This window comes from Pithys albifrons, chromosome 8, assembly GCF_047495875.1.
Source record: "Pithys albifrons albifrons isolate INPA30051 chromosome 8, PitAlb_v1, whole genome shotgun sequence".
NCBI classification, from domain to species: Eukaryota; Metazoa; Chordata; class Aves; order Passeriformes; family Thamnophilidae; genus Pithys; species Pithys albifrons.
The window spans coordinates 22,592,798-22,605,151 of NC_092465.1; the positions used below are offsets into that span (position 1 = coordinate 22,592,798).

Here is a 12,354-nt window from a genome sequence, read left to right on the forward strand (position 1 = left end):
CCTGGGATCATGATTGTTTTTTTAATGTAATGAAGGAAAGTCCTAAAACACATTATTGGCAGGGTCTGAGAAAGGGAAATGGACACAATGTGGTGGGATACCTTTACCTGAATTGGAATTTAAGTTTTTATTCCAAAAGGCATTCTCCAATTGCTGTGAGCTTCTCTCCAGTCTGAAAGCTGTGCCACTCCTCACCTCTTTCGGTTCTCATATAAAACATTCAAGAGGCTTCCAATGGCACAAAGTAGGATGTTCCAGGTAGAAAAGCTGAAAACCTCACATTCCTTTTTGGCAATTCCATAGTTCACTGTTACAATTGCAGTCAAAGAACTATGGCAAAAGATATTTACCCAACATTTATAGCACTACATTCATCTTTTTCATAACTATTCTGTCCCTCAGCAGGCTCAGCTGCTGTACCAGACAGGAAACAGAGAAAGGAGAAAGAGCAGGTGTGAGGGCCAGTCCACAAAGAAGCTGCACTCTGGGTCGACTCCTGCACCTCCCAGCACATTCTGGGGCTGGAGCAAGAGCCAAACAACTGTCTTGGAGGTGCCTTAGTAATTCTGCAAGCACTGAGAGGTTTCCTGCATGGGCTCCCCATTTGTCCTCAGTTCCTTCGGTGTTTAGGAGGAGAAAAAAGTAGATGAGGGGAGCTGGGAACAGGCTGCTGGAAGGAGAGCTGAACACAAAGGTTTGTCATTGCCTTGGGGGAATGGGAGAACTGGCTAGAAAGCTTGATATGATCGATGCTCGTAGATAACCTCCAAGTCCTTTTCCAGGTAACTCCATATATTTCTTTCCATCTACAGGAAATTAATTCAGATGGTTTTCTTGTCTCTGTTTTGATGTTCTTTCTCCTTTATTCTGCTAATTAGAAGAAAGACAATTTGGTCCACAAATAACAGACACTTGGGCTATTAGGCTCTCATGCTATCATGGCACTGTGTTAAACAGGTTTTCAACAACTATTAGCTGCATTCCTGGGATACCGATGTATCCTTATTGGAACTGAGATCCCATGGAAAAGTCCACAAGTGAAAAGCATACTTTGTCCTACAGAACAAGACATCTAAACAGAAAATAGGAACAGCAGCTGGTGAGAGAAGCAGAGGCCCTTGTAGATGAGATCATCCTATAGATCAAAGAAAGATCAGTATCTCTATTCCCAAGTCTTGCTAAGCCAATATTCCCCCAGCCAGCATTGTCTCTCTGGATAACAGCTCTTTTGGTGTCTGCAGCTCCACTTTGACTTTACAAAAAGAAGCTTATCCTGGCAATTGACAGCACAGGAAAACACATACAGACAAACACAGGGATAGCGATAGGATGTGACAGATCAAAAATCCACTTTATAGTTTAAAATTGGTCCTGGCCTGACTACATGGCTTGGTGGGAACTGCTGGAGGCAGAATGTTGCAAGCAATTGTCAGACTGTGATACACAGGATTTTCTTTCAGAAATAAGGGCAGATGCAGCACTGAGACACAGCAAGCCCTGCCTGTGTCTTACACAGCTGCTCTTGCACAGCAATGGGAGAAGGAAGATGCCAGTATTTTACATTAAGAGTCGTGACTAATGGAGGCATCAACACCACCCCACCAACAAAGCAGAAAAAAGAAGTTCCTTCTGCTTCTCCCAGATCTTTCTAGTAAGCAGGCAAAAAAGCCAACAAGCTGAGTAGGGCAGCAGAGCTCTCCCTCTGACAGAGCAGTCTGCAACTCTCCCATCTCAGAGGCTGCTCTGGAGGAATCCCCCAAATTACCATCCCAGGAGTGTGTCATGCTCTGTCCTGCTCTGGAGCTCACCCTGCTTTGGGACAGCAGTGACAGGGGCTACATTTCAGCTCCTGTTAATTCTGAGCCTGCAAAAGAGCAAGCCAGGACAAAATGATCACCTTTGGTCTGATGCAGATGGAGGTGGATTGGGGTTTCAATAAAAGCTCAGGAATAAGAGATGCTCCATCCAGTTACTGATGAGCTCGCAGCTCTGCCATCAAGGCGGGGCACACAAGGGTGCTGGGAGGGGGCTGTGACCACAGCTTGCTTTGACATGATGTGGAATTGGGCAGATACACAGGTCAGCCAGGAGTTCCCCGAGAACCACACTAAAGCAACACCACAGCTTTACCCACAAGAGCTCACCATGGGAAATGAATGCTGGGATTAGGTCTCCTCTCCTCTTGTGCTTTTTTCAGGTTGGTAATTTTCTCTCACATACTTGTAAATATTTACCTTGCTATACTAAAAATGTTATTTCTCAACAATGAAGTAACTGACATAAATCCTTTACCATGTAAATTTTGGCATTGAAACAATATTCAACAAAAGTTTCTGAATGTTTTCTCACCGGGAAGAAGAATCACTATTTCATTTTAAATACTTCTCTGCTTCTATTAAACCAGTGAAGATTGTTTTCAACACTTGCAAGTTCCATTTATAAATATACACCTAAGAAAAAAATAATGAAAAGGAAACCGGTAAAATGAATTGCTGTGTAAAATCATGCTTCCTTTATGGGAAGGATATAGCAATTTGTGCACATTCAGCCTGTAAGGCAGAGGTGAGGAAGAAGTACATCCTGTTTGTTTGGGGTTTTTTTTGTGGGCTGTTTGGGTTTTGTTGTTGTTTCTGAATGAAAAGTGACCCAGGGTTGCACTGAAACATGGAGTCTAGATTCATATGGAAACTGCAAAGTGCAGCTGAAAAACTCTGGAAGACTGGCACTATCAAATAATTATTGGATTGTATATGTATCAGATACTAATTCGGCACTGAGAAGCCTGACTTGTATCTTGCCAGTGTGAGAGCAAGGAATGGTCAGGTACTGCACTAGTGCACTGGGTTTGCTTTCCAGAACTGTACTATTACTCCCTTTTTCACAGTCCCCTATTTACACTGCACAAGAAATAATTTCTGACCTCCCTACCCATTACTGCAGCAGTACTCTAAGACTTTGCTACATGAAACTCTTCGCTCTGAGGGCGGAGAGGCACTGGAACAGGTTGCCCAAAGAAATTGTGGAGGCCCCATCCCCGGGAGTGTTCAAGGCCAGGTTGGAAAGGGCTTTGAGCAACGTGATCTCATGGAACGTGTCCTTGCCCATAGCAGAGAGGTTGGAATGGGATGATCTTCAAGGTCCCTTCTAACCAAAATCTCTGGGTGATGCTCTTGTTGTACTTGCTGCATAATTTAAATGGTTGCTGTTGTGGCTCTGTAGCTGCAGTATCACACCACAACGCAGTGGGCAACAAAACAATTCCAGTATTTAGGCAGCAGAGCTTTACCCTTACTTTTAGAATGAAATTTCCCACAAGCAAACTATCTTGGGACATTCAGCTTCTGATCAAGATCAGAGAATATATTTTAATTTCAGCTTCTCGAATGGCAAGGCTACCTCTAAGCAGCTGCTCTCAGAACAAAGGAAGCAGGAAGGAGGTGGAGATGGGGAGGAGGACTGTAGCAGAAAGGAAGTCACCACCTCCCACCAGCACCAGGAATATCCAGCTGCTGATGTTTTCAACAGAGCCAGATCCCACCACCCGCACCAAAGATGGATGTGACAGTGGACTTCCTCACAGAGCTGACAGAGACCAAAACGAGTTACCTGCTCACTGTGAGCAGGAAAGTCTTGCTTGCAACTTCTTCAGTGGTCCACAACCAGAGGATGCAGTTTTTCTACTGTTTTCCCAAGGAAGGAAGATTTGGTCACATGAAAAACAGACTTTATCACATCCTATTAGAATTAAACAAAATTTTAACCCAAAGCTAACCAGTGTTGACATGATCAGTCTTCCAACTTCAGCTTATCACAGAACTGCTAATAAAGTCACAAAAATAAATTTGAGGATGAATATATCAAAATATATCATGGAAATTAGACTTCCAGAGGAATAATTATGATTTTATGAGCACAATTTCTAGTAACTATGAAATCACTTCAGGTACATCATCTCATTCATTCTGATAGAATGCTAGAACTGCCAAATGTCAGTCAATTCTTACACATTCACAGAGGCTGCTACACACACAGTGAATAGCACTGGCTTCCCAGCTGGGTGTGACCAACCTCCTCCCTCCCCCTGACTAGTATCAGGACACTGACCAACCACTCACTCCACCACCGCCAAACTCTCAGGAACAGTGTGGAGAAGTGCAGGAACTCTTCTCAGCATCTTTCAGGCATGGCAAGTGAGGATGCTGGAGGCCCAGATGTCATGCAATTACAAAGTCCTAGATGTACTGTTGAATGGTTTAGAATATTTCTGAGACTTTAAATGATATTTTTCCTTGTTTCAATACAGACTCAAAAAAGCAACATCTAGAGGGTTTTTAATTTTTTGTCATTTGTGAAGAGGGACAAGCCAGACACAATACACTCCACTGAAAGAACAACCAAGCCAGTTTATGATTTTACGAGAGAGAAGGAAGCATCCCATATCCTTTTAATAACTACAAAAGTGCCCTTGGGCCAGGTCTTGGAACTGTTTTGTTTCATTATGAAGACATGTTTGTGCAGAGCTGTACGATCTCTGTCCACAGGGTGGAGCAGCGCAACAGCCTGAGCTGCTGATGCCGAGCCCCACACAGGAAAAAATAAGAATCGCCTAACAATGCATAGTCAGCTCAGACTATCAATGGAAATCTTTTCATACACCTAAAAAACCAGCTAAGAACTCTTGAAAAGAATTAGTAAGAGAACAAAGTCCCCAAAGCCCACAAGGAAGAAAGAATCAGCCGAGCCGAAAACAAATAGAAGAAACCTAGATTTACACCTGAAACATCAGTCCTTCACTGACATGAAGTATACAACAGCAAAGCTTGGGAACTCTTCCTGAATTCTCAAATCCAGAGTGTAATTCACTTCAACATCATCAGATGAGATTCTGTGTAACGCAGACTATCTCCACTTCTTAGTGGATCACTAGATGCCAAGGAGGAAAGGGATGCAATTGTTCAATGTGCCTGAGCTGATGATAGTACAAGAGAATCTCCTTGAGGAAAATTCCAAAATCTCATCTTAATTCATTACTTGAGCACACAACTGGACCTACCCTTTCCAGTTTCAGCAACAATCTTCAAACTTCTGATTTCTTAAGACTCTTATACAATATTCACAATTAATAGGAATGCAATTTGACACCAGCCACTGCATGAAGACACTTCTAGGCACTAAGCTGAGAAGCCATGACTGAAATTTTTTTCATTCTTGTTTACAAGTGTTAGTGTCACTTCTCTGATATTTACCAATTGATACCAATGTACTAGTTAATAGATCAATCTTTTTTTCCCAGATCCTATGCAGGTTTTCCTTTCGATTGCATTGCCAGCAAAACCTTTTCAAGGCTGCTCTCCTTATTTGCTTCACTAGGTTCTATAAATCAAGAAAGAGTAGCACAGCACCTAGGAAAAGATATTCTTATGATTCTCAGCACTTGGACACTTACCCTCCCAGACACACTAGCAGGAGTTGGAAGGTCTAGTTTCTCTCTACAATAATTTCAATTTTTAACAAATTACTTTTTATATGCTGTTAAAAAACCAAACACGTCACTCCACCCAAACATTGTACTGATGTCCCTAAATTGTTTTGTCTAATTAGACTATTTGTAGTTCCCATTGTGATTAGATGTTGAACTGCTTAAATCTTCTCTAAAATTAGCCTGTCAGTTAGTATTAAATGAAGCACAGATATTTTTAAGCAAGGGTTAAACACTTCAAAAGTATCTACTGCAACCAGGTTATAAAGATCAGTTTGAATTCACTGTTTTTCTGGTTAAAAAGATCTAGCATAGGCAGCGCCACATGTGATGTGTATTCACTTTGTTGCTTATCTTATGCTCTTGAAACGGTTCTCAAAGTTCTTTACACATTTTTTTTAGCCTAGAAGTGTCCCTGATAGGTACCATTCCTACAGCATCCCATATGTACATTTTCTGTAGTGACAAAAGCCCTACTATAAATGCCCCAATTCCACGAACAAGCTTCCATCACCTACTTTAGTTAAGGAATATATTGAAAGAACACTTTTCTGGTACAACCTGACTCTTTATTAAGGGGCTCTGTCAGTAAACTTTACCATCACAAGTAGCCAAAAGTTTTAAGCATAGTTCAGAGCCACAAGTACAAATACAGAGAACTTGAATTGTAGGTGGTCTGGTTATTTTCTGTTCTTAGAAGGCTCTGCAGACAAGACAAGAAATAAGCAGATTAATTTTTTAGGGTTTCTTACCCTACAGAAAATCTACAGGCATTACCTGTTGTGAGCCATTTTTTAGAGGAACATTTAGTTTCTATGTACCCGTGCTAACTAAACACTCTTAACATCCTTTCCCAAGCAAGCAAAACATTTCTTTAGAGAGCAATTTCTCTCTTTAAGACTGATACATTAGAAAATATGTGCTTGTACTAACATAAGCACACCCTACCTTTTGAAGCAGCCATGAGTCAGTAAGCACAGTTTGCATGGAGAACAGTAATCACAGATGCATAGAACTTAAAATGGTAATTTGTTAATTAGTATTTCAAGTATGGAAGAAATTACTTCAAAAGGTTCACTTCATACCTATAGTAGTAAAAAGATTCATAGAAAATTAATTCTGTGCAGTGTGATACCAGAGCTCACAGCTGTGGAAGCAATTCTATTAGTGAGCAAATTAATATTTACGTGATCTTTCAGAAATGTATGGACACCTGAAATGGAGGTATAATTGGCTTTTTTGTCCCTGCCTTTCCTGCCTGTAGAAGTGTGTTGCTTGTTCCTTTTAATCTGGTATTTTCCCTATAGATTTTTCTAAGAACTGCCCTTGTTCATCATCTCCTTATATAACTATAGCTGTCACGCTGACTACAGCTCTGTCTCCAATCCCATTCATCAGAGTACAAGCACTTCAAAGATTAAAAGAGAATTGCTTCACTTTTCATTTCTTAACCACCAATATTCAGGGATGAGTTTTCATCCATTGGCAGTCTCTGAGCAAGAAGGCAGAGCATGAATAACTAATGACAAATATGTCCATGAAGAGCTCTCCTGGTTGTTTTGAAATGTGTTCCTTTGTTCACACAAGAGAGTTGATGAGCAAACAAATGAACAGTAAGGAAACTCATAAAACACAAGGGCAACTTGTAGGCACTAAAACATAACAAAACTGTTTTTCTTGCAAAGTACAATGTTGACTTTCGTTAAACACTTCTCAGGACACTCAAAGACAAGCAAACAGCGGTAGCAATGGGATAACTTAATAGTTGCCTCCTTTCCCCTCTACATTGTTTGTTATCTTTCCCATACATGAGTCATCCAAGTAGAATGACAGCACACACCTCAGCCCTGTCACTGTGCGATCTCACAGCTTAGGCTATTAACAGATGGGCTTTAGGAAGTTCAGCCATAGAAACGTGACTGATTGCTCTTCCTGTCTCTAGGGAGCTGCTACCCCTTGCAGGGATTCATCGGAGCAGAACCCGCAGGTATTCTTCAGACACTTCCCTGGTAAACCAGGAAAGTGCCTCAGCCCAGCTCCATGAAGGCTGGGCATGAAGCCACTGGACTTCATGCTGAAACAGCAGAGGACACCAGCATATATGCCATTCCAGCTGCTGCAGCAGGCAGGAGGAAATGGTCAGCAACAAAAAGGCTGTAATCACAACAGCCTTCTATAAGGGAACATGAATCTGCTTTAGGATGAAAACCAGCACTAGAACTGGACATCTGCTCCGGTTCCAGACATTTACACACACACTGCGTGTCCCCACCAACTCTTAATAAGCAATGCACATGGATATGAAATCCATTATGTCTGTTGTTTACAAAACCCAAAAGGATCAGACAGCATTTTTTTCCCCACTTTTCCAGGAAATTGACTTTCTGCCAGTCTTTTGCTGATGTGGTCCTTGTACAGGACCTGCTTTCCCCTGTCAAACCTGCATACCAAGTGCTTGGCCATTAGAACACAAACTGAATGTAGTGCTAACGCCCTACCTCTGCTAGTACCACACAAACCCATGTCACATATGGGTGACCACTTATGGTGACAACAGGCCATTTCTACCACCATAATTTTATCACAGAATCACTGAATATCCTGAGCTGGAAGGAGGGACCTTAAAGAATCAGAGTCCAGCTCCTGGCCCTGCATAGGACAATACCCAAAATTACACCATATGCCTTTGAGTATTAACTTCCTGTAACTAGAAGCCCTGCTGGGGTGACACTTTTGCCTGAAGTAGCCAGTGTCATTGATAGGTAACTGAGGTATGTTTTCAGCTAGCACCTTCTGTGGTCTCCCATCAGTGATTGCTTCCAACAGGGGCTGCTTTTCCTCTCCATGTCTATGGAATAGCTGAACTCCTCATCCCCATAACCCCCACTCAAACAGATCCATCATCTGTGCCACTGCACCATGGGAACATGGGCAACTCCTAACTGATCTTCCATACAGTCAACTGTCAGCACAGGATATCTTGAAAGGTCATGACTGAGAGGACATGACAAAATGAAGAAAAGAATTTTAAAATAACTAAAACTGATAAAATGAAGGGTCTTAGCGTTTTCTTCCTTAGTACTTTAATGTTGCATCATAATCTCGCCAATAAGCAGTAAACAAAAAGGGATAAGCCAGGAGACACGTACAGCCCAAGGGTAACAGCCCTTTTATGTCACAGAAAAATGCTGTTGATGCACTAGGAGCTTTTTTCTCCAAACAGCTTTCCAAACAGTTTCAAGGTGCCACCTCAAAGGTTTGAACCACAGTTAGTGCTCCTGTGGCTACACAGGTACAGTAAGGTACAAAATAAGGTACACCTGACCTTTCAACTGCCTGATAATTGCATGTCCTTTTTAATCCAGAATCTGCAATGTCACCCTGATCTCTAGACTATCCCCTTTTAGTGCAGTCTTTGGACTATGCACTGAGATAGTCATGAAAGAGTGTCAAGAACACAGAGAGAGTAATCAGGCATTGGAATGGGCTGCCCAGAGAGGTGGTGGATTCACCATCCCTAGAGATTTTTAAACGCAGATTGGACGTGGCGCTGAGTGCCATGATCTAGTAAATGGACTAGAGTTGGACCAAGGGTTGTACTCGATGATCTCGGAGGTCTTTTCCAACACAATCGATTCTATGATTCTATGATTCTAACACGAAGAAAGCACATCATGACATTTCCCATCCTTTCCTCTCCTCTCCCTTGCTGTGCTCACACATATACACACTAATTGAAAGGGACCCAGAAAACTTGGTGAGTTTTCTCCCCCACCCAAGCTGACATGGCAATTTATCTCAAATTTTATATGCTTTTGGAGCACAACTTACTAGAAGCAAATCAATAACAATGTGATATATCATTATGGGCTAGGGGAAATAAAAATGCAATATTGAGCCTAGAATTTATGTGAAAGAGCAGAACCAAAGAAACAATTCCTTTGGGACCTGTTTTGCTCAGGACAATTTTACTGGTATAAGATAGGTGTGACTTGAAAATCGTACAATTAGAGATGCTTAGTCCCTCAAAATATATACATTAATTCAGACACATTTATTTTGCTTATCCTCAGATTTGCTGATGTTGCTTTTGAAACAAACTAAACCTTTTGTGGGTTATATTTTTAACGAGTTGCTGTGGGTCAGCTGTAGTGCAGTAACTGAAAATGTAACTATCCACAGGCAGCCAAAATTTGAAATAAAGGCTGAATGCTGTTCCTGAAGCTCAAAGCAAGCATGTTGTGGTCCATCTTTGTTATATACTAAGAGACAAAGTGTGGCAACTACCTCAGCTCAGAGAATACATGGCAACTCAGTAAGCTGTACCAGCTCAATCACAAGTTAATCACAACTGCACCTGCAAACATACTGCACTTACACACATTTCTGCATTTACACAACTCACACTCTTGCATTCATAGTTTAAGACATACTCTGAAGCTTTTACATTTGTGAAAGACAACACATTCATTTGTTGACACACATTAACCATATTTGTTGCACTGTTTTATTGTCACTTTGTGTTTTCCTAATCCTGAGGTTTTACCCTAGATAATGTTCAAAACCCAGACATAGCAGAGTACCCCACTCTATCTTCTCTTGACTCACCGTCTTTTATGTGTATCAATGTCATTTACTGTAACAACAGATGTGTTAACACAAAAACATCAATTTACTTTGTAATGCAAATGTATACTAATAGAAAATGTCATTCAGTAGACCAAACACATGAGAATTAGAAACGAATCACATGAGTTTGAAAAATAAAGGTAACTGATGTAGGAATGCCATGTTCTTTAAAAGCTAAAATTAAAATATGCTTAATTTTTCTAGGAAAAGATTATAATGACACTCAGTATAGAAAACATGTATTTTCAAAAGCTTCACTTTTATTTTTTCTGTTAAGGACAACTACAATATTTACTTCTGATGCCTACAAACCCACGTATTTTCTTAGCAATATAATTTACAACGATGCAATGTAACAAGTGCAGCGGTTGTTTACAGGAGCCGATCAGCCACTTGATCCCTGTGTTCACTTTCGCTCCTAAGCTGAAGAGCTCGATGCTCACTCACCCTGCACCTGACAAAGTGAAGGGCCCCCGTACCTGCATCTCCTGAAATGTGGGGCTCACCTGAACTCAAGTGACAAGATGAGGCCTATAATGACAATTTTACTCTACTGTGACCTATGATCTATGACCTTTTGCATCCTGAAAAACTCCAGCAGGAAATAAAAATGTAAGCACTGTAGCTAAGTCCAATGCTTGCAGAGATTTTAGCTACAGAAAGCTCTCTTGCAACATGTGCTAAACTTCTTTTTAGATGGGGCTCAACACGCCACAATAACATAAGAGGTGTCAAATTTTAAGAAAATCCATGAAACCGTTTTTATTCTTTTAAGAAATTGTATCAGCTCAAGAATCAGTAGATGAATGAAAGTAATCCTTTTGTTTACACATGAAATAAAAACCACAGTTTAAACGTTACAAATAGACTTCATATCCTCACTTAAATCTGTTAACTGGAAATCACTTCTGGTGCACGAGTTTCTTAGGAGAAACCATCCCGATTATCCTTTTAACTCTCTATTAACGTTAATGATACTCATTTCTGCTTTCCTTCGCATTGCTGCATTTACCTAATGTTGCTAGACACAGTTTGTAGCTCTATTTCCTCTCTCTGTAAAATTAAGCACGTTAAACATAAGCAAGCTTAATTTAATAACCTTACTTTAGGAGCATCCACATGTTCAACAGTTTACACTACAGTTCTCACACGCCGGTTCCCACCACGCCGTCCCGGGCTGTAAAGCACATCCACAGCAGCGCTCCCAGCCTCCCCAAACCTCTTTTCCCGGACCTCTGCTCCTGAACCCCTCGGCCGGAGCACTCCCGGAGTCCCTCCCGAGCCCACAGCCTCCCTCGCTTTTGAGGCACTGCAACTTTCACCCTGCTGCGGCAGCCGAGCCCCCGCCGGGCGGACAGCGGGGCTGCCCCTCGGGGCGCGCTCCCCGCGGCCCCGGCCCGGCCCTGCGGGGCGGCGCCCACGCCCAGTCGCTGCCGCGCCGAGACAATGGGGGCGGCAGCCCCGCGCCCGCCGGGCCGAGGCGGCGGCGCTTCACTCACCGAACAAGGTCAGAGCCATCGCGGCGGCGGCGGCGGCGGGGCGGGCCCGGGGGGCGGTGGGGGCTGGCCGGGCGGCGCGGCGCGGGCATTGGCGCGGCGGCAGCTCTCGCATCAGCGGCGGGGCGCGCCTGCAACACAAGTTGGGCGCGGGGCTGTCAGGGCGCCCCGCGGCACCAGCGGCCGCTGCCACTTGCTGCGGCGGGGCAGGTGCGGCCCGCAGGGAACGGGACGGAAGGGCAGGGCCGGGGGTGCCGCGGGAGGGCGGCCGGGGACGCGGCACCGGGGGCGGCACCGGGGACAGCCCGCGCCCGCCCCCCGCCCGCTGCTCACGCTGCGTCCCGCCGCCTCGGGGAGCCATCTTGCGCCGCACGGCCCGCCCCGCCCGCCGGCGCCGTTCCCATGGCAACCCCCGCCGCCGGGGCACAAAGGGAGGCGCGTCCCGACCCGCACCTCACACCGGCGGGGCCCGGCTCCTCCCCCGGGCACTGCGGGGACCGCCCCGCACACCGCCGGGGCGCCGGCTTGTCCCCCGGGGCACTGCTCCACACACCACCGGGGCCCCGGCTCCTTCCCTGGGCACCGCCGGAGCCGCCCCCCACGCCTCTGCTGCTGTGAGGAGATGCCCCGTGGAAGGGGCGCTGCCCGCGGCCGGTGCCTCCCCAGCCCTGGGAGGGCTTTGCCAGCCTGGTCCGGCAGCAGAAAAACATGACTCATTTGAAAGCGAGGTGAAAATTTCCACCGAAATAC

At 44.1% G+C, this 12,354-nt stretch overlaps 1 protein-coding gene across 2 annotated transcripts in view; it reads right to left on the bottom strand.

Moving 5' to 3' along the window:
- CHN1 (chimerin 1) overlaps positions 1-11,980 on the bottom strand; it is a 97,064-nt gene extending 85,084 nt beyond the window's left edge. The window contains exons 1-2 of one of the 2 annotated variants that reach the window (XM_071561985.1): positions 11,938-11,980; positions 11,608-11,735 (exon numbers count right to left, since the gene is read on the bottom strand). In XM_071561985.1, coding sequence (XP_071418086.1) covers positions 11,608-11,719 — 112 coding nt within the window. In that variant the 5' untranslated portion in view covers positions 11,720-11,735; positions 11,938-11,980. Of the gene's footprint in view, positions 1-11,607; positions 11,815-11,937 lie in introns of those variants that run through there. The other variant, XM_071561987.1, reaches the window with a different exon arrangement.
- Positions 11,981-12,354: the final 374 nt, after the last annotated feature.